Source organism: Loxodonta africana, chromosome 1 (assembly GCF_030014295.1).
Source record: "Loxodonta africana isolate mLoxAfr1 chromosome 1, mLoxAfr1.hap2, whole genome shotgun sequence".
NCBI classification, from domain to species: domain Eukaryota; kingdom Metazoa; phylum Chordata; class Mammalia; order Proboscidea; family Elephantidae; genus Loxodonta; species Loxodonta africana.
The window spans coordinates 141,842,046-141,864,528 of NC_087342.1; the positions used below are offsets into that span (position 1 = coordinate 141,842,046).

Below are 22,483 nucleotides of genomic sequence, written 5' to 3' on the forward strand. Positions count from 1 at the left end.
TTAACCTACCTGCAACCTTATACCATTGTTCTTCTTTTTCCTAATTGTTGCTTCTTGGCACTCTTTTCACTCTTTCTGGTATACAGTTGTAGCCTAATTGTTGTGATGGGGAATAGGGTTCCCTGGTGGACTTGGTGCCTATCTCTGATTCTTTGGTGAGAGGTCAACTGCTGGCTTTCTTTTCATGTTTGGCATTGTATAGCAGACAATATTTTTAGCAGACAGTACTCTGGCAGTCATATAAAGCTTTTTAATTATGTTCCTTTTATAAAAGAATGAAACTATTAAAAAATGGTGGTATGACTTGATGCTTGCATCTTTCCAAATGAGAAAATGGTAAGACAAATGTCTAAACTTTCAAACCATCCGGAATTCTACAAGTATTTTCATAGAATTTGGGAAGCATGTGGTTATACAATGATACAGTCTAAAATTTTTTTTTTATGGTCTTTTTTTTTTTATTAACTTTTATTCAGCTTCAAGTGAACGTTTACAAATCAAGTCAGTCTGTCACATATAAGTTAATATACATCTTACTCCTTACTCCCACTTGCTTTCCCCCTAATGAGTCAGCCCTTCCAGTCTCTCCTTTCGTGAAAACTTTGGCAGCCTCCAACTCTCTCTATCCTCCCATCCCCCCTCCAGACAGGAGATGCCAACACCGTCTCAAGTGTCCACCTGATATAATTAGCTCACTCTTCATCAGCATCTCTCTCCTACCCACTGTCCAGTCCCTTTCATGTCTGATGAGTTGTCTTCGGAGTTGGTTCCCGTCCTGTGCCAACAGAAGGTTTGGGGACCATGACTGCCGGGATTCCTCTAGTCACATCCAGACCATTAAGTATGGTCTTTTTATGAGAATTTGGGGTCTGCATCCCACTGATCTCCTGCTCCCTCAGGGGTTCTCTATTGTGCTCCCTGTGAGGGCAGTCATCGATTGTGGCCGGGCACCAACTAGTTCTTCTGTTCTCAGGATAATGTAGGTCTCTGGTTCATGTGGTCCTCTCTGTCTCTTGGGCTCTTAGTTGTCGTATGACCTTGGTGTTCTTCATTCTCCTTTGCTCCAGGTGGGTTGAGACCAATTGATACATCTTAGACGGCCGCTTGTTAGCTTTTAAGACCCCAGACGCCACATTTCAAAGTGGGATGCAGAATGTTTTCATAATAGAATTATTTTGCCAATTGACTTAGAAGTCCCCTTAAACCATGGTTCCCAAACCCCTGCCCTTGCTCCGCTGACCTTTGAAGTATTCAGTTTATCCCGGGAAACTTCTTTGCTTTTGGTCCAGTCCAGTCCAGTTGAGCTGACCTTCCATGTATTGAGTGTTGTCCTTCCCTTCACCTAAAGCAGTTCTTTTCAGCTAATTAATCAGTAAAAAAACCCTCTCCCTCCCTCCCTCCCTCCCCGCCTCGTAACCAGAAAAGTATGTGTTCTTCTCAGTTTATACTGTTTCTCAAGATCTTATACAATATTTGTCCTTTTGCGTCTGACTGATTTGGCTCAGCATAATGCCTTCCAGGTTCCTCCATGTTATGAAATGTTTCACAGATTCGTCACTGTTCTTTATCGATGCGTAGCATTCCATTGTGTGAATATACCACAATTTATTTACCCATTCATCCGTAGATGGACACGTTGGTTGCTCCCAGCTTTTTGCTATTGTAAACAGAGCTGCAATAAACATGGGTGTGCATGTATCTGTTTGTGTGAAGGCTCTTGTTTCTCTAGGGTATATTCCGAGGAGTGGGATTTCTGGGTTGTATGGTAGTTCTATTTCTAACTGTTTAAGAAAACGCCAGATAGATTTCCAAAGTGTTTGTATCATTTGACATTCCCACCAGCAGTGTATAAGAGTTCTAATCTCTCCGCAGCCTCTCCAACATTTATTATTTTGTGTTTTTTGGATTAATGCCAGCCTTGTTGGAGTGAGATGGAATCTCATCGCAGTTTTAATCTGCATTTCTCTAATGGCTAATGATCGAGAGCATTTTCTCATGTATCTGTTGGCTGCCTGAATATCTTCTTTAGTGAAGTGTGTGTTCATATCCTTTGCCCACTTCTTGATTGGGTTGTTTGTCTTTTTGTGGTTGAGTTTTGACAGAATCATGTAGATTTTAGAGATCAGGCGCTGGTCAGAGATGTCATAGCTGAAAATTCTTTCCCAGTCTGTAGGTGGTCTTTTTACTCTTTTCGTGAAGTCTTTAGATGAGCATAAGTGTTTGATTTTTAGGAGCTCCCAGTTATCGGGTTTCTCTTCATCATTTTTGGTAATGTTTTGTATTCTGTTTATGCCTTGTATTAGGGCTCCTAGGGTTGTCCCTATTTTTTCTTCCATGATCTTTATTGTTTCAGTCTTTATGTTTAGGTGTTTCATCCACTTGAAGTTAGTTTTTGTGCATGGTTTGAGGTATGGGTCCCGTTTCATTTTTTTGCAAATGGATATCCAGTTATGCCAGCACCATTTGTTAAAAAGACTATCTTTTCCCCAATTTACTGACACTGGTCCTTTGTCAAATATCAGCTGTTCATACGTGGATGGATTTATATCTGGGTTCTCAATTCTGTTCCATTGGTCTATGTGCCTGTTGTTGTACCAGTACCAGGCTGTTTTGACTACTGTGGCTGTATAATAGCTTCTGAAATCAGGTAGAGTGAGGCCTCCCACTTTCTTCTTCTTTTTCAGTAATGCTTTGCTTCTCCGAGGCTTCTTTCCCTTCCATATGAAATTGGTGATTTGTTTCTCTATCACCTTAAAAAATGACATTGGAATTTGGATCGGAAGTGCATTGTATGTATAGATGGCTTTTGGTAGAATAGACATTTTTACTATGTTTAGTCTTTCTATCCATGAGCAAGGTATGTTTTTCCACTTAAGTATGTCCTTTTGAATTTCTTATAGTAGAGCTTTGTAGTTTTCTTTGTATAGGTCTTTTACATCCTTGGTAAGATTAATTCCTAAGTATTTTATCTTCTTGGGGGCTACTGTGAATGGTATTGATTTGGTGATTTCCTCTTCGATGTTCTTTTTGTTGATATAGAGGAATCCAAGTGATTTTTGTATGTTTATCTTATAACCTGAGACTCTGCCAAACTCTTCTATTAGTTTCAGTAGTTTTCTGGTGGATTCGTTGGGGTTTTCTGTGTATAAGATCATGTCATCTGCAAATAGAGATAATTTTACTTCCTCCTTGCCAATCCGGATGCCCTTTATTTCTTTGTCTAGCCTAATTGCTCTGGCTAGGACTTCTAGCACAATGTTGAATGAGAGCGGTGATAAAGGGCATCCTTGTCTGGTTCCCGTTCTCAAGGGAAATGCTTTCAGGTTCTCTCCATTTAGAGTAATGTTGGCCGTTGCCTTTGCATAGATGCCCTTTATTATGTTGAGGAATTTTCCTTCAATTCCTATTTTGCTGAGAGTTTTTATCATAAATGGGTGTTGGACTTTGTCAAATGCCTTTTCTGCATCAATTGATAAGATCATGTGGTTTTTGTCTTTTGTTTTATTTATGTGGTGGATTACATTAATGGTTTTTCTGATATTAAACCAGCCTTGCATACCTGGTATAAATCCCACTTGATCGTGATGAATTATTTTTTTGATATGTTGTTAAATTCTATTGGCTAGAATTTTGTTGAGGATTTTTACATCTATGTCCATGAGGGATATAGGTCTGTAATTTTCTTTTTTTGTAATGTCTTTACCTGGTTTTGGTATCAGGGAGATGGTGGCTTCATAGAACGAGTTGGGTAGTATTCCGTCATTTTCTATGCTTTGAAGCACCTTTAGTAGTAGTGGTGTTAACTCTTCTCTGAAAGTTTGGTAGAACTCTGCAGTGAAGCCGTCCGGGCCAGGGCTTTTTTTTGTTGGGAGTTTTTTGATTACCGTTTCAATCTCTTTTTTTTGTTATGGGTCTATTTAGTTGTTCTACTTCTGAATGTGTTAGTTTAGGTAGGCAGTGTTTTTCCAGGAATTCATCCATTTCTTCTAGGTTTGCAAATTTGTTAGAGTACAATTTTTCGTAATAATCTGATATGATTCTTTTAATATCAGTTGGTTCTGTTGTGATGTGGTCCTTCTCGTTTCTTATTCGGGTTATTTGTTTCCTTCCTGTATTTCTTTAGTCAGTCTGTCCAATGGTTTATCAATTTTGTTAATTTTTTCAAAGAACCAGCTTTTGGCTTTGTTAATTCTTTCAATCGTTTTTCTGTTCTCTAATTCATTTAGTTCAGCTCTAATTTTTATTATTTGTTTTCTTCTGGTGCCTGATGGATTCTTTTGTTGCTCACTTTCTGTTTGTTCAAGTTGTAGGGACAGTTCTTTGATTTTGGCTCTTTCTTCTTTTTGTATGTGTGCATTTAACGATATAAATTGGCCTCTGAGCACTGCTTTTGCTGTGCCCAGAGGTTTTGATAGGAAGTATTTACATTCTCGTTGCATTCTATGAATTTCCTTATTCCCTCCTTGATGTCTTCTATAACCCAGTCTTTTTTCAGGAGGGTATTGTTCAGTTTCCAAGTATTTGATTTCTTTTCCCTAGTTTTTCTGTTGTTGATTTCTAGTTTTATTGCCTTGTGGTCTGAGAAGATGCTTTGTAATATTTCGATGTATTGGATTCTGCAAAGGTTTGTTTTATGACCTAGTATGTGGTCTATTCTAGAGAATGTTCCATGTGCACTAGAAAAAAAAGTATATTTTGCAGCAGTTGGGTGGAGAGTTCTGTATAAGTCAATGAGGTCAAGTTGGTTGATTGTTGTAAGTAGGTCTTCCGTGTCTCTATTGAGCTTCTTACTGGATGTCCTGTCCTCCGAAAGTGTGGAGGTGTCTATCTCACTTTTCAGTTCTGTTCAAATTTGATTTATGTATCTTGCAGCCCTGTCATTGGGTGCATAAATATTTAATATGGTTATGTCTTCCTGATCGATTGTCCCTTTTATCGTTATGTAGTGTCCTTCTTAATCCTTTGTCGTGGATTTAAGTCTAAAGTCTATTTTGTCAGAAATTAATATTGCTACTCCTTTTTTGCTTATTGTTTGCTTGATATATTTTTTTCCATCCTTTGAGTTTTAGTTTGTTTGTGTGTCCAGGTCTAAGGTGTGTCTCTTGTAGGCAGCATATAGACGGATTGTGTTTCTTTATCCAGTCCGAGACTCTCTGTCTCTTTATTGGTGCGTTAAGTCCATTTACATTCAGCGTAATTATAGATAAATAAGTTTTTAGTGCTGTCATTTTGATGCCTTTTTATGTGTGTTGTTCACAATTTCATTTTTCCACATATTTTTTTGTGCCGAGACGTTTTTCTTAGGAAATTGTGAGATCCTCATTTTCGTAGTGTTTCACTTTATGGTAGTTGAGTCGTTACGTTTTTCTTGGCTTTTATCTTGAATTATGGAGTTGTTATACCTCTTTGTCATTACCTTATTATTTACCCCTATTTTTCTAAGTAAAAACCTAACTTGTATTGTTCTATATCGTCTTGTATGACTCTCCATATGGCAGTTCTTTGCCTCCTGTATTTAGTCCTTCTTTTTGATTATTGTGATCTTTCACATATTGACTTCAGTGATTCCCTGTTATGAACTTTTTTTTTTTTAATTAATCTTAATTTGTTTTTGTGATTTCCCTATTTGAGTTGATATCAGGATGTTCTGTTTTGTGACCTTGTGTTGTGCTGGTATCTGATGTTATTGGTTTTCTGACCAAACAATACCCTTTAGTATTTCTTGTAGCTTTGGTTTGGTTTTTGCAAATTCTCTAAACTTGTGTTTATCTGTAAATATCTTAATTTCGCCTTCATATTTCAGAGAGAGTTTTGCTGGATATATGATCCTTGGCTGGCAGTTTTTCTCCTTCAGTGCTCTGTGTATGTCATCCTATTGCCTTCTTGCCTGCATGGTTTCTGCTGAGTAGTCTGAACTTATTCTTATTGATTCTCCCTTGAAGGAAACCTTTCTTTTCTCCCTGGCTGGTTTTAAAATTTTCTCTTTATCTTTGGTTTTAGCAAGTTTGATGATAATATGTCTTGGTGTTTTTTTTTTTTGGATTAATCTTAAATGGGGTTCGATGAGCATCTTGGATAGATATCCTTTCGTCTTTCATGATGTCAGGGAAGTTTTCTGTCAGGAGATCTTCAACTATTTTCTCTGTGTTTTCTGACCTCCCTCCCTGTTCTGGGACTCCAATCACACGCAAGTTATCCTTCTTGATAGAGTCCCACATGATTCTTAGGGTTTCTTCAGTTTTTTAAATTCTTTCATCTGATTTTTTTTCAGCTATGTTGGTGTTAATTCCCTGGTCCTCCCGATGTCCCAGTCTGCATTCTAATTGCTCGAGTCTGCTCCTCTGACTTCCTATTGCGTTGTCTAATTCTGTAATTTTATTGTTAATCTTTTGGATTTCTACATGCTATCTCTCTATGAATTCTTGCAACTTATTAACTTTTTCACTATGTTCTTGGATAATATTTTTGAGTTCTTCAACTGTTTTATCAGTGTGTTCCTTGGCTTTTTCTGCAGTTTGCCTTATTTCGTTTGTGATGTCTTGAAGCATTCTGTAAATTAGTTTTTTATATTCTGTATCTGATAATTCCAGGATTGTATCTTCATTTGGGAAAGATTTTGATTCTTTTGTTTGGGTCTTGTAGAGGCTGTCGTGGTCTGCTTCTTTATGTGGTTTGATATGGACTGCTGTCTCCGAGCCATCACTGGGATACTAGTTTTTCCAGAAAATCCGCTAAAAAAAAAATGCAGTCAGATCTCTATCAGAACTGCCTTTGGATTATAACCGCCACCTTGTTCCCTGTAAGGATGAAAGTCTGAGATTTGGATCATGTATGCTTGGCTCTAGCTGGTTCTGTGTTTTTAGTCCAATTAGGGGTGGATTTTTGGTCCCTGGGTTTTTTGTGTTTCCTTCTCTTAAGCCGGAAGAGTGGGTTAGGAAAAGACCAAAAGAAAGAAAGAAAAAAAGGGGCGGGGGGAAGCAAAGCCGCTGCGGAGCTGTAGCCTTTCTCCCTCTGGCTCAGGAAATTCCAATGTTAATGAAGCCGCCTGACTGGGACACTGGCTCCAGGCTCTGAAAACAATCGCTGCTTCCTCGTATTTGTTCATTTTCCGTCTCTAAATCTGTGTTTGTTGTTTAGGGTTCGTAGATTGTTATGTATGTGATCGATTCACTTGTTTTTCCGAGTCTTTGTTGCAAGAGGGATCTGAGGTAGCGTTTACGTAGTCCACCATCTCGGCCCCGCCTCTCTACAGTCTAAAATTTAAGGAGAAGTAGCAATGGATAAGAAAAATAGAGATGTTGTATGGACTAATAATGTCTTAGTTTTTAGTCTATTTATCTGTACTACTGATAACATAGTTTATCAGAAATGTTAATTGAATTTTATTCAGTTATCTAAGGTTAAGAAAGGAATAACTCAGATAGCATTTAGTTTTTTTTTTGACCCAGACAAAGCAGTTGGGCATGGAGGATCACAAAACATGCCAAGGGGTTTCACTCTAAGTTCACGACCAGTAATCTCCAGAAGACCACTCATGCTGCCTGCCATCATGCTTCATGTTCCTGGTCTCTCTTTCATTTTCCCACATGACTGTTCCCACTTTCTTTCTCTTGTTTGAACTGTCTTTACTATCCTCATTCTTAGCTAATAATTTAGTTTCATATTTTACTAAAAAGTTAGAAGCAATTAACAGAGAACTTTGGCAAGCTCTCACCTCTGGGTATAATAATATGCCAGCATCAGTTCCCATAAACCCTCTTTCCTCCTGTACTCTGAGTGAGTATCAGGGTTCCTATAAACCTCTCCACACTAGACCCCTTTCTTCCTGTCATCTACTCATAGACATGGTTCCAGTCATTCTTCTGCCTCTCCATTTCATTAATTTCCTCAAAATCATGAATTTCCCCCTTTCTACTGATCATTCTCATTAGCCTGCAAATATGCTGTTACTTCTTCCATCTTAAAAAAATAGCCTTATTCCTCTCTACCTACGTACTGCTCCCTTTCCATTCTCTCCTTTTAGCAGAATTTCTCCAAATCATTGTTAGTACTTGTTATCTCCAGTTTCTTTCCTCCCATTCTCTCCTGAACTCACTATAGTTAGACTTTTGTTACTCCCTCCCTCCTGCTTTGCAGAAACTGTCTTGCCAGGTTCACCAGTGATAAATCCTATGTTCAGTTCACAGCCCTCATCTCACTTTCTTTTGGCAGCATATGACACAGGTTGACCATTCTCTCCTTTTAGAAACACTTTCTTCATTTGGTTTCCAGGACCTAGCACATTCTTCATGTTTCCTCCAAACTCATTGGCATTTTTTCTTCTCAGCTTTCCTGATTGTTTATCTCCTGTCTTCTTAACATTGGGGTAATCAGGACTCACTCTTAGACTTCTCCTTTTCTCTCTGTATACCTATTTAAATTTACTTGGTAATCTTAACCGGTCCCATGTTTTAAAACGCCATCTTTATTCCAAATACTTACTAACTCATATATCCAACAGGCTGATAGCTCCACCTCGATGTCTAAAGGTATCTGTCTTAGTTTGCTAGGGCTGCTGTAACAAAATACCACAGAATAGGTGGCTTTAAAGAACAGAAAAATATTGTCTCACAGTTTTGGAGGCTAGAAGCCCAAGTCAGGGCATCATCTCTAGGAGAGGGTTCTTCCATGGTGGTTGTTGTTGTTAGGCGCTGATGAGTCGATTTCAACTCATATCAACCTGTGTGACAGAGTAGAACTGCCCCATAGGATTTCCTAGGAGGTAATCTTTATGGTGAATTGACTTGACGGCAGTGGTGGAATCTTTATGGTAGCAGATTGCCAGGTCTTTCTCCCATGAAGCATCTGGGTACGTTTGAACCACCAACTTTTTCAGTTAGCAGCCGAGCACTTAACTGTTGCACAGTGCTCTGGGCATTCCTTGGCCTATAGATGGTTGCTCACACGATCTCTTTCCCCTGTCTGTGTCTGTGTCTATTCTGCTTTTTTTTGTAAGTCACCACTCAGAGAGAATAGGTTTAGGACCTACCCTACTCTAGTATGACCTCATTAACACAACAAAAGAAAACCTCTGTTACTAAACAAAGTCATATTTACAGGAGTTAGGACTTCAACATAACTTTTGAGGGGACACAACCAAATCCTTAATAGCATTTCAAACTTAACATCTCCAAAACTGAACACCTGATCTCTCATTCAACATACTTCTTCATAGTTTCCCCTTTCTCAATTAATGGCACTTCTGCCCTTCCGATTACTCAGGTCAAAAATCTTTTAGTCATTCTTAGCATCTCTCTGACTTCACATTCATTTCATCAGGGCATCCTTTTGGTCCCATCTTTAGAACGAGTCAAAATCGACTCAATGTGTGTATTAATTTTACATTAGGTTAATTGCCATTCAAGAAAGAAGTCATCAGGGTGTGCAATTCATTTGTGCTCTTACCCTTAGTCATTACCTGTTTGGGAGAAAATAGAAACAGATTTTGAACATTTATTTCCCGTTGAGGCAGTCAAAGCAAACATGTTCTGGAGTAAGAGAGTTCCAAGAAACTCAACTTCTCTGACTTCTGGTTTAAAAAAAAGGCTATACTTTCTTATGAAATGAAAAATGTCTGAATGTGGTCAACATGAAGGGGAAAGGAATAAATAAGAACACTGCTTATTTGGCTATGATGGTTCAGGTATTCCAGGGCTATGGATGCCACAGGTGGCAGCTGATATCTGTATTCCATTTTCTACCACTGAATTGTTCATAGTTCAGTGGAATTATAGATTTTCAAAAACTTTCAGGCTACTCGAAGTCAGATAGGAAACATGAGGGCTAGAGGTCACAATTTCAAAAGATATTCACTGAATGTGATGAGCATGAATCATATTTTAAGTTCTTGCAGCTGCTTTGAAAGTACAAACTACAGGATGTGTCTTGTTGGCATTTTTCAACACCTGCTCTACTTGTGGTTCGTATTCAAAAGGAATGATTGAGCTGAAAGTGAACTCCATTCACCAAGAAGAACTGGTGTTCTTGGAATATGGAAATAAAATTTGAATCCTAGATCTGTCCCAAAACTTTTGGCCACCTGTCCACACTGTGGCCATTAGTTTGGGTCCACCTGGCTCTCTGAGATTAGATTTTTTTTTCATAAAAGTATAGATGTTGGCTGAGAGGTGATGAAATTTCAAGTAAAAATTGAGTTGTACCCTAATAAAGTTGTACCCTGTGGTTTCAGTGGACAGCCTAAGGTATTTATCAAGCTCCTCTCTAGCATTGAGGAGACTCCAACTTCTGCCTTGTCTTTAATGGGCGCCACTGAAATCTCTTCTTAGTTCTTCCAGTTTCCTGTCACTATTTTCTGCTGGGCTCCTCAGAGTCTTCTGTAGGCATATTGTTGTTGTTGGTTGCCATCAAGTTGGCTCAGACTCATGGCAACCTTATGTATAACAGAACAAAACATTCCCTGGTCCTGTGCCATCTTCATGATCATTGATGATCATGTCCATTGTTGCGGCCATTGTGTTAATACATCTCATCGAGGGTTTTCCTCATTTTCATTGGCCCTTTACCAACATTGGTGCCCTGGTGCTGCAGTGGTTAAGAGCTCAGCTGCTAACCAAAAAGGTCAGCAGTTGGAATCTACTAGCTGCTCCTTAGAAACCCTATGGGGCAGTTCTACTCTGTCCTATAGGGTCACTATAGGATCGGTATGAGTTGGAATCAAATCAACAGCAACGGGTTTTGGTTACCAAACATGATGACCTTTCCTTTGCCCTCAGGCATAGGGACCGGCTAAGGAATTGATCAGAGTTTATGTACAGATTTGAGGGCTCCATGTGTGGTGGTGCCCTTCTTTTGGGATTTAATCCTTCAATTTCCATCCACTCTGACAGCCCCAGACTGCACTCTCTGACATCTTAAGCCAATATGATTGAGTTTATTTGTTTGAATTCTAGCTGTCCCACATCACACAGACTAGGGAATTCGCTGGGGGAAATGTCATGCTCATCTACTGTGCATCACTTCTTTCAAGGGCCAAGTCCCCTCCCTTCAGTTTCTTCTTACTTTTGGCTTGCCTGTGCCTTTGAGCAGTTATATTTTTTCTGGAGTTTATAATCATTAGAGGATTAGCCTGAAAAAAACTATTCTGCCATCACTAGAATCAGAACCTGAATAATATGGGATATATACTTTTTCATTATCATTCATTTCAAAATATTTTCTAATTCCCATTATTATTTCTTCTTTGGCCCATAGATTATTTAGATATGTATTTGTGAACTTTTCTAGCCTAAGGATTTTCTAATAATCTTTTCGTTATTGATTTCTAGCCTAATTTCACCGTGGTCAGAGAATATACTGTATATGATTATAATCCTTTGAAATTTGTTGAGATTGGATTATTCATAGTCCAGTATATGGTCAATTAAGGAACCCTGGTGGTGCAGTGGTTAAAGTTCTTGACAGCTGAAAGGTTGGCTGTTCGAACGCACCAGCTGCTTTTCAGAAGAAAGATGCTTCCATAAAGTTTGCAGCCTCGGAAACCCTATGGGGCAGTTCTGCTCTGTCCTGTAGGGTCACTATGAGTAGGAATTGACTTGACGGCAATGGGTTTGGTTTTTGATTTATATGGCCAACTTATATCACTCTTCTCTGTTTGCATATAAAGACCTTTTATTCTTAGCTGTTGAGTGTAGTGTCTTCTATATGTCACTTAGGTTGTGTTTGTTAATGATGATCAAATCTTATTTATTACTTCTATTTATGCTTTTTCTGTCAGTTACTGAGCCTGGTATATTGAAAATTTCCTACTGTATTGTGAATTTGTCCATTTTACCTTTTAGTTCTGTTAATTTTTCTTATTTGTTTTGAACCATGTTATTAAATGAATTTAAGTTTTGAATTATGTCCTCCTTATGAATCAAACCCTTTAACAGTATGGCTTTTTCCTCTTTATCTTTGGTAATGCCTTTTCCCTTAAAGTCTATTTTGTCTGCTATTAATATAGGGACATCAACTTTCTTTTGTTTAGTTTTTCATTATGTATTTTTTCCCCTTTTTTTCACTTACAGCCTTTTTTTTTTTTTTAAGAGTTTAAATATTTTCTTTTAAGCAGCATGTAGTTGAATTTTGCTTTGTTTTATTCCAAGGAATCTTTTTCTTTTAATTGGAACATTTAGATTTTTTATAATTAATGTAATTACCAACGTTTTCATTTAAATCAACCACTGCACACTATATATACTATCTTTTTTCCTCTTTTTTATCCATCCATCCCACTATTAATAATTTACTAAAGTTTTAGATGTATTGTGTTATATTGCTATTATTTGTCAGATTAAGTTTTTTTTTTTTTTTTTAGGAAAAGATAGAGTTTTTAACACCCCATTATGTGAACAAGGAATTGTTGGGTTTGGAATTGGAATTGCAGTCACTGGTGCTACCGCCATTGCAGAAATTCAGTTTGCAGATTATATTTTTCCTGCTTTTGATCAGGTAAGGGCATCACATTTTATTACGAATGAGCCATTTCTAAAGTTAAGTCTGTTAAGTATTGAAATACTGCCTGTACCGTACCTCCCACCTACCAATCTTTGGAACACTTTGTCACCTTTGAGCTGGTGCATGGGCATATTTTAAAGTGCTTGTAGAATGATTTAAGAATGTTGGAGAATAGAGGACTCACTTTGACATGTCCTTTTCCTCCCACCCACCAGATTGTTAATGAAGCTGCCAAGTATCGATATCGTTCTGGGGATCTTTTTAATTGCGGAAGCCTTACCATCCGGTCCCCCTGGGGCTGTGTTGGCCATGGGGCTCTCTATCATTCTCAGAGTCCTGAAGCTTTTTTTGCCCACTGTCCAGGAATCAAGGTATAATTATCTATGTACCTTATTTGATATTCATTTAATGTTTCAATTTTGATTGATTTTATTAGTATTAACTAACATGCTTATCTAGAGGAAAACAAATAGGATCTTTGGAATTTATGTGAACTTAATTGCATTTAAGAGAGAAAGTTTAGCGTTTTCTTTAGATCAACTTTCCAGTGTTAAGGTTTCCAGAACATTCTCCTTGAAGTAGTACTAGCTTGACCCTGGCATTCATTTCAAATTTCTTGAAATGATTTCATAGACTTCTGAGACTAAGATTGAGGACGTAGCTATTTTTTTCATCCCCCATTTTCAAAGCTCTGTTTCTTTCTAATGTGTCTCCCTCACTTAACTGATTCTGGGGTGATTTTAAAAAGTTATTTACTGTTTATTTGCCTTAAAACCAGAGTCATAGAACTTTAGCCTAATTTCTTACTTTTCAAATAGACTCAGAGAAGACTTTGCTCCCTAGATGTGTTTTTCACCCCAGAGTAAGAAATACTTCCTCAAATAATTGATTTTGAAGCATCCCACTTTTATAGCCTGCTTTTCATAATAGCTTAGGTCTGTTGATGATAAAAATATTTTGAAAATTTTCTATCTTTTTTTTTAAACATTATCTAGTTTTCTATTTACTGAAGAGCTTTCCTGAGAATCATTATAAAAACTCACAAGATATGTCCATCCAAAATTTTATATATATGTATATTTTGACAACATGAATTGGCTGTGAACATATGTCTTAGTCTTATTTGTTTTTTCTACCAGTTCAAAGCCATAGTTTTTCTTAGCTGTGTAGAGGTTACATAGTTTTTCAGTGTAAGCTAGAAGTGGTAGGTTGGGGCGGAAGCCACGTTCAAGGCAATAGTTATTTTTGTGTTGAGCTGAACATTGGTTCACACCGAATGTTTGTAACATTACCCAGTGTTATTAAGAACACATCTCTTAATACCCTGTCTTGTCTTCCTTACTTCCTCTTTCTTTTGTTTTCATCCCGAATGAAAATACACGTAAAGTGCAGAAGGCTAAAAAAATAGATGAAGAGAAACTAAAAAAATAGGAACTAAAAACAAAGACATTGTGTGACATGACAAGCAATGTGTTCAGCAGTCTTTATGGAAAATAAAATAATGAGACTTGTGCTTCTATTTTATTTTCTTAAAGTAAAAATTCTGCAATAAACATGCCATAGAAATGGCTTTGAAATCTAAATGTAGTTTGATTCGAGGAATCTTATCTGAGTCTTTGTAATAAATCCAGGTTTATTTTAATGGCATTTTCTATGTAATAATTGTGCTTCACAGTCTTAAAATATTAATACTTTAAAAAAGTAAATTTAAAATACTTTACACAATTATTGTAAAGTCATTGTTGTAACAGTCATTAAAAAGTAGGCACAAGTTTGCTATTTGAGACAACATGGTATAGACGTTAAGAGCTGAAGCCCCGGCATTAGTCAGATTTGGGTGAGAATTCCTGGTCCACCAGATACTCTTACCTCAATCTCTTTATTTCTAAAACGAGGAAAATAAGAATAGGTACCTCATGGGATTGCTATGAATAATAGATGAATTAATCCACATAGAGTACTTGGCCCAGTCAACACATTGTGCTACTTCCTGTCATTATCGTCATCTTTCTTCTTGTCACCTTCATTCTCAAGAAGGCTCTGGAGTCCCTTTCCTGTCATCCGGAAGTGTGGCATATTCACACTTTTCTTTTTGCTTTACCATAACTGGACATTATAATGGCTGATCATAAAATTCTGTGCATTAGTTTTCCACTAAAGAAATGAAGATCATATTTTTCATGAGAAAGGAGGAGTTTTTAATGTTAAAATTGGAGAAGAGGATTGCGTGCCCATTGACAATAGTAAAAGAACCGTAGTAGAAGAGACTTTTTAAATTTGTATGTTAATATAGGAAGATATTGACCATTTTAGTTTTGATGAATGCTACTTGTGGATTCCTTTAATTTTTTATATATGCAAGCTTAGCTCCTTAAGAGAAGAGCAGTATCTTAGTTATCAAAACATGATAGGCACCTGATAAATGTTTGTTAAACTAATGGAATTTTTTGGCTAAAACAGTTTTCCACTTTTAATTAGTAAAGATTTGTTATTTAAATACTGATACTTACAAGTGAGTTTACTGGGATACATTTTAACTAAATTTGTCTTTTAAAAAATCTGTTTTTACAGGTGGTTGTGCCCAGAAGCCCTTTCCAGGCCAAGGGACTTCTTTTGTCATGCATAGAGGATAAAAATCCTTGTATATTTTTTGAACCTAAAATACTTTACAGGGCAGCAGGTAAAGGTTTCCTTTATTTTATATTTGTGAATATATTTATATGCTGTGTTTTTCACAGTTTAAAAAATTATGACTTTTTCTCCTAAAATCTTGATTTATACTTGCCATGTTAAAAAAAAAAAATTGTGATTCATTTGTTCTGTATTTAGTATGTCCTCAGGTGTAAATTATGTGTTAAATTTAGGGAAAAATCCATATAGTCATTTAATATTTTGATTGTGGAAACAAAGAAGCAATGCGAACTGGTAGCAAGACCTTAGGACTGTGTTTGCTAAGCACATAGTATGAGCTTAGTAAATGTGGGCTGGATGAAACTAGACTATTCTGAATGTGTTATATAATTTTGACTTTAGACCACATAATTTGAACTGCTGACCCTTTGGTTAGCAGCCGTAGCACTTAACCACTGCACCACCAGGGTTTCCATAAATGTTTTACTTTGCTAAATATTACATGAAAAAAAATAAAAGAGCAAGCAGTAAAAGCAACAGGAAGAGGAAGTTGTTTACCCTTTGGCCCATAGTTCATTTCGAGCAGTCTGTTTCAGAGGCAGTGTGTCAACTTAGCTGAAACTACATTTCCTAGAATTTATTTTCCTGCATAGTTCTGGGTTACCATGGGCCATAAGAGACATTCCACAGGAGATTTATAAACAGCAGTCATACTCTTTTTTGGGTCATCTCATTGGATGGAGCAGGAGCAGGACCCACAGCTCCTCAAGCTCATTCTAGACTTTTTCCTTCAGCTTCCCTCACTCCTGGGCCAGGTGTGTATTTAGCTTCATGGAGGATGCCAGGTCATCTTTACCATGGGTTGAAGTTGGAAGTTAGAGTTGGTGAAAGGCAGACATGAATGTCCTTTGGGTCCAGTTCATCCTAGCAGGATCTAGTTTGTCCTTGCCCTCCCCTACTTCATGTCCACCTTCCCTTCCTGACAGCCTGCCTGGCCCTATGAACTTCAGCTATGCAGCAAATTCTGCCACAGTTGCTATATCCATAGGATGGATTATATTGCAGATCTTTAAAGGAATGAAGCAGATTTCTATATAGTACTGTATCAGTAAGGGTTTAATTAGAGAAGCAAAACCACTAGGTGATATAACGAGGAATATATTATATACATTTGGCCATACGCATTTATAGGAGCTAGTTAAACAGCCTATGAGAAGTTGTTGCGTCTGTGCTTGGGGCTTTTATAATATAGAAATATATTATAAAATATTTGCAGATATTTTAGAAACATTTTCAGGAAAATCTTAAAAAGAAAAGTGATACCTAAGGAAATAAATTCTAAAGAAGAGAAAACCAAATGGCACATAAAAATGAAAACATATTCAAACTCATTGGTGCTTAGGAAAGTGCAAGTTAGGACCATAAGGTGTATTTTAATACCCTTAGACTGTCAACAGTTAAGGATGTGGGCAATTCTAAATTTTGATAAGGACGTGCAGTAGCTTGAACTCCCATTTATTGCTGCAGAAAAAATAAATTGATACAGTGACTATGAAAACAGTTTGTTAATAATTTCACAGATATTTAATAAGTTGAACATGTAGTTAGCCAAGCAATTAGAAAGTTTTTTTAATAAATGTAGTCAAAAACGTATGTATAGATATTCATAGAGAAATTGTTGCTAATGACAAATCTTGAAACACCTCAGATGTTTACTCTCAATAAAATGTATAAATAAATTGTGCTATATTCATATGATGGGATATTATATAGCAGAGAAAATGAATGACCTATAGATTAGACATCTGCCTAGATGAATTTTAAAAGGATAATATTAAGTAAAAGAAAAAAGCACAGAAGAATACAGACAGTATGATTCCAGTTATAAACGGTTCCCAAACAAGCCAAACTAAAGTAGATTGCTTAGGGATCTATACATGTATGATAAAATTATAAAGGAAAGTATGGGAAGGATTAACACAAAACTTAGGATATTGGTTTCTTCTGGGGAGAGAGGATCCTACTGAAGAAGGGTCCTTGTATAATATTGATAAGTTCTGCTTCTTAAAGTTGGTTGTGGTTATATAGGGTCCCTTTTTTAAAAAATCATTATTCTTAAAACTCTAGTAATACATATTGTAAACATATCATTTTTGTTCCTAGTCTGTTTTCTACAACCAGTCAAAAGGCCCCAAGGGAGGCTGGGAAACGTAGGGAGGCACAAGGAGTATTTGTGAGCATTCATGTTTACTATCTTAACTTTAGATACATTTCACAATTAAACAAAAATTTAAAAAGTGGCTCTTTCTGGTTTTTAAAAGCTCTCTTGAACACATTTGGTGCAGTTTTGGATAAAACAGTAAGGGTGTTTATAATTTCAAAATCTAACTATATTAAAATTACATTAAGATCTTTTGGCAGTTATATTAGAAAATTTAAAAGACAGATAAAGTTATTGGGTAGATACAGAGTAGGTATCTCTACTATCTATACTGTAGAGTAGATATCGCTCCTTTTTTTTCTTTTTTAATTTTTATTGTGCTTTAAGTGAAAGATTACTAATCAAGTCAGTCTCTCATACAAAAACTTATATATACCTTACTATATACTCCTAGTTGGTCTCCCCCTAATGAGACAGCACACTCCTTCTCTCCTCCCCCTATTTTCGTGTCTATTCAGCCAGCTTCATTTTACTTGGATCCACAATCAACAGCCATGGAAGCAGCAGTCAAGAAGTCAAAAGACGCATTGCATTGAGTAAATCTGCTGCAAAGGACCTCTTCAAATGTTGAAGAGCAAAGATGTCACCTTGAAGACTAAGGTACGTCTGGCCCAAGCCATGGTATTTTCAATCACGTCATATGCATGTGAAAGCTGGACAATGAATAAGGAAGACCAAAGAAGAATTGACGCCTTTGAATTGTGCTGTTGGCAAAGAATATTGGATATACCATGGACTGCCAAAAGAATGAACAAATCTGTCTTAGAAGTACAACCAGAATGCTCCTTAGAAGCAAGGATGGTGAGACTGCATCTTACATACTTTGGACATGTTGTCAGGGGGGATCAGTCCCTGGAGAAGGACATCATGCTTGGTCAGCGGAAAAGAGGAAGACCCTCAACGAGGTGGATTGACACAGCGGCTGGAACAATGAGCCCAAGCTTAACAATTGTAAGGATGGCACACGACCAGGCAGTGTTTTGTTCTGTTGTGCATAGGGTCGCTATGAGTCGGAACTGACTCAACGGCACCGAACAACAACAACATTCAGCCAGCTTCTGTCCCCCTCTGCCTTCTCATCTCCCCTCCAGACAGGAGCTGCCCACATAGTCTCATGTGTCTACTTTATCCAAGAAGCTCACTCCTCACCAGTATCATTTTCTATCCTATAGTCCAGTCCAATCCCTGTCTGAAGAGTTGGCTTTGGAATGATTCCTGTCTTGGGCTTACAGAAGGTCTGGGGACCATGACCTCCAGGATCCTTCTAGTCTCAGTCAGACCATTAAGTCTGGTCTTTTTACGAAAATTTGAGGTCTGCATCCCACTGCTCTCCTGCTCCCTCAGGGATTCTTGTTGTGTTCCATATCAGGTTAGTCTTCAATTGTAGCTAGGCACCATCTAGTTCCTCTGGTCTCAGGCTGATATAGTCTCTGGTTTATGTGGCCCTTTCTGCCTCTTGGGCACCTCATGTCTTTGGCGTTCTTCGTTCTCCTTTGCTCCAGGTGGGTTGAGACCAATTGATGCATCTTAATTGGCTGCTTGCTAGCGTTTAAGATTCCAGATGCCACTCTCCAAAACATTACGCAGAATGTTTTCTTAATAGATTTTATTATGCCAACTGACTTAGGTGTCCCCTGAAACCATGGTTCCTAAACCTGTGCCCCTGCTACACTGGCCTTCAGAGCATTCTGCTTATTCAGGAAACTAACTTGTTTTTGGTTTAGTCCATTTGTTCTGACCTCTCCTGTACTGTGTGTTGTCTTTCCATTCACCTAAAATATTTCTAGTCTACTATCTAATTAGTGAATACCTCACTCCCTCTCTCCCTCCCCACTCTTGTAACCGTCAAAGAATATTTTCTTCTCTGTTTAAACTATTTTTCGAGTTCTTATAATAGTGGTCTCATACAATATCTGTCTTTTTGCAACTGACTAATTTCACTCAGCATAATGCCTTCCAGATTCCTCCATGTTATGAAATGTTTCACGGATTCATAATTGTTCTTTATCGAAGCGTAGTATTCCATTGTGTGAATGCACCATAATTAATTTATCCACTTATCTGTTGATGGGCACCATGATTGCCTCCATCCTTTTGCTGTTGTAAACAGTGCTGCAGTGAACATGGGTGTGCATATATCTGTTTGTGTAAAGGCTCTTATTTCTCTAGGATATATTCCAAGGAGTGGGATTGCTGAATCATATTGTAGTTCTATTTCTGGCTTTTTAAGGAAGCACCAAATCGATTTCCAAAGCGGTTGTCCCCTTTGACATTTCCACCAGCAGTGTATAAGTGTTCCAGCCTCTCCACAACCTCTCCAACATGTATTATTTTTGGATTAATGCCAGCCTTGTTGGAGTGAGATGGAATCTTATGGTAGTTTGATTTGCATTTCTCTAATGGTTAATGATTGTGAGCATTTCCTCATGTATCTGTTAGCTACCTGAATGTCTTCTTTAGTGAAGTGTCTGTTCATATGCTTTGCCCATTTTTTCATTGGGTTATTTATCTTTTTGTAGTTGAGTTTTTGCAGTATCATGTAGATTTTAGAGATCAGGCGCTGATCGGAAATGTCATAGCTAAAAACTTTTACCCAGTCTGTAGGGAATCTTTTACTCTTTTGGTGAAGTCTTTAGATGAGCATAGGTGTTTGATTTTTAGGAGCTCCCAAGTTATCTAATTTCTCTACTGGTGTTTGTGCGCTGTTAGTAATATTTTATATACTGTTTATTCCATGTATTAGGGCTCCTAGCATTGTCTCTATTTTTTCTTTCATGATCTTTATTGTTTTAGATTTTATATTTAGAATTTGACCCATTAGAGTTAGGTTTTGTGCATGGTGTGAGGTATGGGTCTTATTTCTTTTTTTTTGCAGATGGATATCCAGTTATGCTAGCACAATTTGTTAAAGAGAGTGTCTTTCCCCATTTAACTGACGTTGGGCTTTTGTCAAATATCAGCTGCTCATATGTGGATGGATTTATGTCTGAATTCTCAATTCTGTTCCATTGTTGTACCAGTACCAGGCTGTTTTCACTACTGTGGCGGTATAATAGGTTCTAAAATCAGGTTGTGTGAGGCCTCCCACTTTGTTCTTCTTTTCAGTAACGCTTTACTTATCTGGGGCCTCTTTCCCTTCCATATGAAGTTGATGATTTATTTATCCATCTCATTAAAAAAATGTCATTGGAATTTGAATCGGAATTGCGTTTTATCTGTAGATGGCTTTTGGTAGAATAGACATTTTTACAATGTTAAGACTTCCTGTCCATGAACAACGTATGTTTTTTCCACTTATGTAGGTTCCTTGCAGTAGCGTCTTGTAATTTTCTTTGTATAGGTCTTTTACCTCTCTGGTAGGATTTATTCCTAAGGATTTTATCTTCTTGAGGGCTACTGTGAATGGTATTGATTAGGTGATTTCCTCTTTGATGTCCTTTTTGTTGGTGTGGAGGAATCCAGACGATTTTTGATGTTTATCTTGTATCCTGACATTTGCCGAACTCTTCTACTAGTTTCAGTAGTTTTCTTGAGGATTCTTTAGGGTTTTCTGCATATAAGATCATGTCATTAGCAAATAGAGATACTTTTCCTTCTTCCTTACCAATCCGGATGCTCTTTATTTCTTTATTTATCCTAATTGCTCTGGCTAGGACCTCCAGCACAATGTTGATTAAGAGTGATGATAGTTTTTGTCTGGCTCCTGTTTTCAAGGGGAATGCTTTCAGACTGTCACCATTTAGAATGATGTTGGCTGTTGGCTTTGTATAAATGGCCTGTATTATGTTGAGGAATTTTTCTTCTATTCCTTTTTTGCTGAGAGTTTTTATCCTGAATGGGTGTCCTAGAACTTTGTCAAATGCCTTTTCTGCATCAGTTGATAAGATCATGTGGTTCTTGTCTTTTGTTTTATTTATATGATGGATTACGTTAATTGTTTTTCTAATGTTGAATCATCCCTGCATACCTGGTATGAATCCCACTTGGTCAGGGTGAATTATTTTTTTGATATGTTATTGAATTCTATTGGCTATAATTTTGTTGAGGATTTTTGCATCTAAGTTCATGAGGGATCTAGGTCTGTAATTTTCTTTTCATGTGGTGCCTTTACCTGGTTTTAGCATCAGGGATATGCTGGCTTTATAGAATGATATTGGGAGTATTCCATCCTTTTCTATGCTCTGAAATACCTTTAGTAGTAGTGGTGTTAACTCTTCTCTGAAAATTTGGTAGAACTCTGCAGTGAAGCCATCTGGGTCAGGGCTTTTTTTGTTGGGAGTTTTTTAAATTACCTTTTCAATGTCTTCTTTTGTTATGGGTTCATTTAGTTGTTCTACCGCTGTTTGTGTTAGTTTAGATAGGTAGTGTGTTGGTAGAAATCCATCCATTTCTTGAAGGTTTTCAAATTTGTTAGAGTACAGTTTTTTATAGTAATCTGATATGATTCTTTTCATTTCAGTTGGGTCTGTTGTAATATCACCCATCTCATTTGTTATTCGGGTTATTTTCTTCTCTCTTGTTTTTCTTTTGTCAGTTTGGCCAAGGGTTTATCAGTTCTGTTAATTTTTTCAAAGAACCAGCTTTTGGTCTTGTTAACTCTTTCAATTTTTTTTCTGTCCTCTATTTCATTTAATTCTGCTCTAATTTTTATTATTTGATTTCACTCTTTTGCACCTTAAATTTTTTTCTTAAATTTAATATTAAGTGTGCCTGCTCAGTGTTCTGTCCTCCCCCCCTTCTCTTTAAACCCCACAAGAAAAGCATGTCTGTTTTTATTTTGTTTCATTTTGCTTATAGGAAATTGGTGACTGCAGACATTTTTGAAAACAAGGAAATAGAGATAAGTGTGTTTCCTAATAACATTCATTAACAGAATTTTGCTGACCGAAAAGTGTTTCCATCACATACTTTTGCCACTCTGTCATCTGAACTAGATTCATATAGTAGGAAATATTTGAAGAAAGCATCAACTATTACCACCTTTTCCCTTCTTGCAGCATCATAACATCAGGTAGAAATAATATTTACCTAAATCTGTAGTATTTTTCTATACATAATTCTTGAAATGAAGATAATTAGGAGGCTAAAAAAACAAAACAAAACAAAGAAACAAAAACAGCTGCTGTTGAGTTGATT

The 22,483-nt window shown here is 37.1% G+C and overlaps 1 protein-coding gene across 11 annotated transcripts in view; it reads left to right on the forward strand.

The window, feature by feature from the left end:
• Positions 1-22,483, forward strand: part of BCKDHB (branched chain keto acid dehydrogenase E1 subunit beta) — a 285,086-nt gene that overhangs the window by 79,459 nt on the left and 183,144 nt on the right. For all 11 annotated transcript variants that reach the window (XR_002784887.2, XR_002784890.2, XR_002784886.2 and 8 more), the window contains 3 exons: positions 12,356-12,489; positions 12,711-12,866; positions 15,067-15,175. Coding sequence is in view for 7 of the 11 variants with exons in the window: in XM_064288324.1 (XP_064144394.1) it covers positions 12,356-12,489; positions 12,711-12,866; positions 15,067-15,175 (399 nt within the window). In the remaining 4 variants the exon portion in view is untranslated. The remainder of the gene's footprint in view (positions 1-12,355; positions 12,490-12,710; positions 12,867-15,066; positions 15,176-22,483) is intronic.